Raw genomic sequence first — 6570 nt, forward strand, 5'->3', positions numbered from 1 at the left:
TTTTGTTATATTTTTTTATTACACATCTAATATTATCAGAAGAGTAATTGTAGTGTGTAGATGAACTTAACACCGGATTGTCCTATCAAATTTAAGACAAAACAAACTTAGTTCATCTTAACCTTTTACATCGCAGACATCGATTCTGGTGCTCTCGTCCTTTTCTCTTACTTTAACTGTACTGATGATTCTGGGAAGGTATGTTCCATCCATGTATAAAATCAACTGTCACACCACTGATACTTATAAAGTATGTTCGATTCATGTAAATTAACTGTCACGCCGCCGATACAGGGAAGGTATGTTTTATACATGTACAGTAACTGTCACACCGCTGATACTTATAAAGTATGTTCGATTCATGTAAATTAACTGTCACACCACTGATACTGGGAAGGTATGTTTCATACATGTACATCAACTGTCACACCGCTGATACTTATAAGGTATGTTCGATTCATGTAAATTAACTGTCACGCCGCCGATACAGGGACGGTTTGTTAATTAACTGCTTATTGTATACAGATGATACGTCAATCGTTGGTATACCCGAATATGTTACCCTAGTAACGCAAGTATTTATGTTATTTGTACATTAATTCTTTGTTTTCCTACGATTTATATCTATCCATCTCACATTCACTGTGATTATATCTTTCCATCTCACATTCACTGTGATTATGCATAGTTTTGAATAAAAGAAGGAATATATCACGCTAAACAATGTAATATGGTGGTGAATGATGATTTCCACTTTTTACGGGAATGGTAGCATGTTGTTTTGCTGGTCTCACTTGAATTGTCTTGTGTTGTATCTCTACAATTGAAAGGAATCTTGTTTTGAAATGGAATCATTGTTGTTATATTCTAAATTATTCAATGTTATTTTTTTTTTAGTTGATGAAAGGAAAAATGCTTTACATAAAAAAAATGTTTTGTAATGACAACTTATATACAATTGAAAGCGATTGGTAATTATTAAAACAACAAGATGTTCTAAGTAAAAACATTTCATATTTCTTTGAAAAGATATATTCCCTTTTAATTTCTAGAGGACATTGTATTTCAATCTTCTGACGCATGAAAGCACTGTTATTCAGTTTACAGTGATCGCACTGTGATACCTTAAACACTTCTTTCAGATAACAAAAGTGTGACAATTCATTTATAAAATCTCGTTATCATAATATTTTTAAAGGTTTTTATAACAGGATACTGATGGAAAAATTGCACATAGCAGTACATACAAAAAAAACGGCTGTGTAAAAATATCAATTTGGTTGTTTAGGAACTGTTCTTTCATCATTGTTTATCTGTGGTTTACCATTAGAATTAAACGTAGATATTAATATTTGCCGTGTTACATATCTCACTCGAATACAGACAGTTACAAAAAATAAATATTAATATGTACGGAAGTCATTATAATAACTGGCTACGTTTTTTACTCGTATACAGCCAGTAAAGAAAATTTTTTACGAAATAAAGATAGTGTAATAACTGCCTGTATGATTAATTGACGCAGATAATGTATTTTGTCACAAAAGATACAGAGTGTTGATTTTATCACATTTGTAGAAACTAGATTCAACGATAAGCAATTTACACCTACCTGTACATTTTGAATAAACAACACAAACAACGGCAAGTAAAATTCCAAGTCCTACAGAAGACAATATCACCAATACTATCATACCACTGAAATACAAAAAAACATCATTCAATGCTTTACATACTTCAATTATCAAATATTGATAATATATGACCCAACAGTAACCTTCTGCCATTTTGAAGCTCTTGGTCGGTTCGCTGTCACCTCGACACATTCCCCATTTACATTATCAATTTCGAAAGAATGCGTGGGGTATACGCCAAAAAAGAAAAGAAAAAAAAGAAAACTAAACAAACAATCTTACTTATTGAACATAGAGACGAAATGCATGACGGTTCGATAAAGAAAATCAACATTTTTTGAGATTATTAATTACAATTTACTTACTTAATTGATAAACATAGAGATGTTCCAGTGCAATAAAGACCTTCTGGACAACACCATGTGCCACCTGTACATTGATGATAGGTTGCTGGACATTCCTCTTGTGGAGCTAAAGTAAAAAATATTGCCGATGTTAAAATCAGGAAAAACTATTGCTTTAAAATTAATCATTTTAGCTTACAAAAATGATGAGAAAAAACTAAAATAAACTGAGTTTACCTTTGGTCCAAAGGACATCCGATAATTGTTATTGAAAAATAAAAAAAAATGAATTAAACATATTATATAGATTACTTACCTTGACAAGATACTTCTAATATTACATTGAAAAAAGTTAAAAGAAATACGTAAACATATGTAACATCCATGTCTCTTATTGAAGTTATTTTTCGTAAATGCTTACATATTATTATATTTGTTCTTTTATAGCAATTGCCGATGATTTTTTCAGATTCAGTAGAATTTATCAAATACACGGAAATAATATTGTTCTCAATCAGCCTTTTAAATTTCAGTTAATTCAAACAAAGCTATTTAAATTTTGCGTAATCAAGCATATATTGTAAATATCCGTATATATGAACTTGCTTCAAGGAGTGGAAAAAACAACGTAACCATTCAAGGGCATTCAATTAATTCCAGTAATAAAGATATAAATAGAAATATTTGGAAACCGTCAATCATTTTATTTCAGAGGATTTCATTCATTATATCCTGTAAAGAATACAACACCACGACCTGACGTGTTACTGGAACTACATCTCTACTAATGGGACTGCTCAGGATAATATTATGACGTGTTACTGGAACTACATCTCTACTAATGGGACCGCTCATGATAATATTATGAAATTTGCATGCTTCTTCAACAAAAGGAGCTATTTATATAATTATAAATAAGTTTTTTATTCTCCGAGATGTAGCAAAATGATTTTTAAATCGTCACCAGATCGGTTGCATTTGGAAACTTGTTGAAAGAAAACAAAGATACTTTTGTGGTTTTATATATGATCTTCCGCAGTTATGATACTTAACTCGAGATATTTAATTTAACCTAGATGGCATTTAATAACACTTGCTGAAATTATCAAAACACATATTATTAATTATATTTAATCTTAATTTTAAGTTCTCTTATAGAGAAATGAGATTGACGGAGCCCCTGAGGTTAGCCTTGATTTGTATGAAGCTCAAATTAATTAAGCTTTTGTGTATTAATTTTACTTTCTTTTCTTTCCCTCATTTTTTTTTTGGTTGGAATTTGGTTGTTTTTCGACTCTTTACTTTAATGGTTTTCTGGACTGTTTTTATTTTATCTTTTTCTTTATTTTTGTTTTCCAACTTATTGTTTTGCTGGACTGTTTGTTTTTATTTTATCTTTTTCCTTATTTTTGTGTTCAAACTTATTGTTTTGATGGACTATTTTTTTTCTTTTTGGTCATGATTTTCTTTCAATTTTTTTTTTTATTCAAGGTTTATTTTGTTTTTCTTTTCTATTTGGTCAGGGTATTGTTTGTTATTCTTTCCATTGTTTTTACTTTTGGACAGGGTATTGTTTGTTTAAAATATTCATTGTGTCCCCCTTTTGGTCAGGGTTTTGTTTATTTTTCTATCCATTGTTTTAACTTTTGGCCGAGGTTTTGTTTGGTTTTTCTATTCATTGTTCTCTTTTTGATCATGTTTTTTTCCATTGATTTCTTTTGGTCAGAGTTTAAATTTTTGCTATCCTTTGTTTTCCTTCTGGTCAGTGTATTGTATATTTATCCATTGCACTTTTTTGTTGTTTTATAATGACCACTCTCTTGAGTCATATCGCTAAGTCATATGTCTTGTGTTGTATTTTATGGACAGTTTCAATGCCTATTTTATTTTTGCCTTTGGGTTAAGTACCAATGATGTTTGTTTCTGTTGTACATTTATAGTTTGTATCCCCCTTTTAACAATGTGACGTTTGATTCTTGATTCTTGTTTATTTTTACTGCTATTTTAATACAATACGATAAGGCAGAACGACATTTGATAGAAATTCAAACTGTTTAGTTGCTATTTAAAATTTAAAAGCGAAATTTTCATTATCATTGTCCATGATACTTGCGCACACTCTTCTTCAGAACTCTTGACTAAGATAATCGTATCATAGAATTGTTTCGATTCAATTAGAATGATACAAAATATTCAAATAATTGGGAATTTTATAGTTTTTTGTTGTTTGATATCTTTTTCCTAGTAAAATGTCATTCTGACATGGTCTTATCACAATCTTAGCTCAAAGTAGCTTGTAAATCGTTATTCTTAAAAAGACCAATTGATTATTTAATAACCGGAAATTTCAACCTCACACAATCTAGTAAGACACTATAAACAATTCTTAAAAATTAAATTAAACGATGTTTATTCTTAAACATGTCATTAATACTGTCCGATATGTATCTCTCTAGAACAAAACATATTTAACTGTAGATTAATCCGATTTGAAATTATGTGCCAACTGTGTATTTCCTGATACAGCGATTTAATATTTCCATGTATGTTAAATAAAGGTCTTCATAAAAATCAATATAATATGGTTGGTTAGGCATTCCTATATATATATTATTCCATATATGCCAAGTTTAAATTGGACTTATTCCAACATTCAAAAAGCCGCATATGACGCAGGTTTTTGACTGCAAATCTGGCATAATTATAATAAAAATAATAATAATAATAATAATAATAATAATAATAATAATAATAATAATAATAATAATAATAATAATAATAATAATAATAAAAAAGAGTATTAATAATAAAAATAAGATATTAATAATAATATTAACTATAATTATAAAAGTAAAAATAAAACACCATAATTTGATGATAATTTGATTGTTGCCAATTTGACAACAGAAAATCGACATTCATTTTTAGCTCACCTGGCCAGAAGGGCCAAGTGAGCTTTTCTCATCACTTGGCGTCCGTCGTTCGTCGTCGTCTGTCGTCGGTAACTTTTACAAAAATCTTCTCCTCTGAAACTACTGGGCAAAATTTAACCAAACTTGACCACAATCATAATTGGGATATTTAGTATAAAACAAATGTCCAGTCACCTGGCCAAACAACCAAGATGACCACCATGGCTAAAAATAGAACATAGGGGTAAAATGTAGAGTTTGTCTTATATCTCTTTAACCAAAGTATTTAGAGCAAATCTGACGGAGTTAAATTGTTGATAAGGTCAAGATCTATCTGTCCTGACATTCTCAGATGAATCGGACAACCCGTTGTTAGGTTGCTGTCGCTGAATTGGTAATTTTAAGGAAAGTTTGCCGTTTTTGGTTATTATCTTGAATATTATCATAGATAGAGATAATCTGTAAACAGGAATAATGTTCCGCAAAGTAAGATCTACAAATAAGTTACAAGACCGAAATGGTCAATTGACCCCTTAAGGAGTTTTTGTCATTTATAGTAAATTGTTTACAATTTTCATAAATTTTGTAAATTTTTACAAAATACTCCACTGTTACTGGGCCGAGTTCATTATAGATAGAGATAATTGTAAGCAACAAGAATATTAAGTAAAGTAAGACCTACAAACACATCACCGTAACCAAAACACAATTTTGTCATGAGTCCACCAGTGTCCTCTGTTTAATATGAGGCCACATTCACTTTTGACAAAAACCATCTAAAAAGTGACGTTTTTTGGCATATATGATAGATTTTTCATATTTAAGCTTGAATCAGAGCGTTTTTAATGACTAAATCAGTTCAAATCTTTCACATAAACTAATCGAATCAATTGAAATAGACACTTAAGTGTTTAAAAAGTGTCCAAAAACTTTCGTTAGATGAACCTGAAATTTGAGGCCAAAATCGGCCCTAACCGGACCTTCTCCTTTGTACTTTTTCAAAAGGAATTTGCAGAATTTATCTTCATTCTAAATAAGGAAATACTTTGCACGGGTACATTTTTATCCTGTCCAGCACTAGACAAAATTTCACATACCAATTCATTGCATATAAGATAATAACCATCACTGGAAGTTAACCAATCAAATATTCACTAGTTCTTTTTCCACTTTGACACGTTTTAGTAAATGTAACCATGTAACCTCAAATTTCCAAAATGTTGTATATAAACAAGTACATGTAATCATGGAACCTCAAATATCCAAAATGTTCTATATAAACACCAAATGAAATAAGAATGATGCTTTAAAATACCCAGTATGTATGATTATGACTAAATGTTTTTTTTTCTGCAATGAAGTGTAAAATAAATTTCCTACAACAGTCAAATTCAAGGTAATATTTTTATTTGACCCTTTTTTATATGCAACCAGATGTGACCTTCTATGATTTGGTGGTACTACACATAAATAAGACTTTGTTTGTTGAATAACCTGAGTGATTTGTTTGTCATTTAAAATGCTGGTTATTTCACTGTAAAATTTTGTCATAATCTGTTCAGTAGTTTAATAAAATCTAGTATATTGTAAGACGACATCATCAGAGATTCGGGCAAATGTTTTCGAATAATTTGTTACTATTTTTTTTTATTGATAGGTTTTATTTAGAATGAGTTATAC

General features: G+C 29.8%; 1 protein-coding gene across 1 annotated transcript; it reads right to left on the reverse strand.

Annotated features, from left to right (window-relative positions):
- LOC139517980 (uncharacterized) lies at positions 1-2727 on the reverse strand. Its single transcript, XM_071309557.1, has 4 exons — positions 2295-2727; positions 2000-2105; positions 1613-1698; positions 1-817 (listed from the first exon to the last, which is right to left on the reverse strand). Exons 1-4 carry the CDS (start codon positions 2362-2364, stop codon positions 717-719), a joined length of 363 nt encoding a protein of 120 aa, XP_071165658.1. The 5' UTR covers positions 2365-2727; the 3' UTR covers positions 1-716.
- Between the last annotated feature and the right edge of the window lie 3843 nt (positions 2728-6570).

Source organism: Mytilus edulis, chromosome 3 (genome assembly GCF_963676685.1).
Source record: "Mytilus edulis chromosome 3, xbMytEdul2.2, whole genome shotgun sequence".
In the NCBI taxonomy this organism is placed as follows: Eukaryota; Metazoa; Mollusca; class Bivalvia; order Mytilida; family Mytilidae; genus Mytilus; species Mytilus edulis.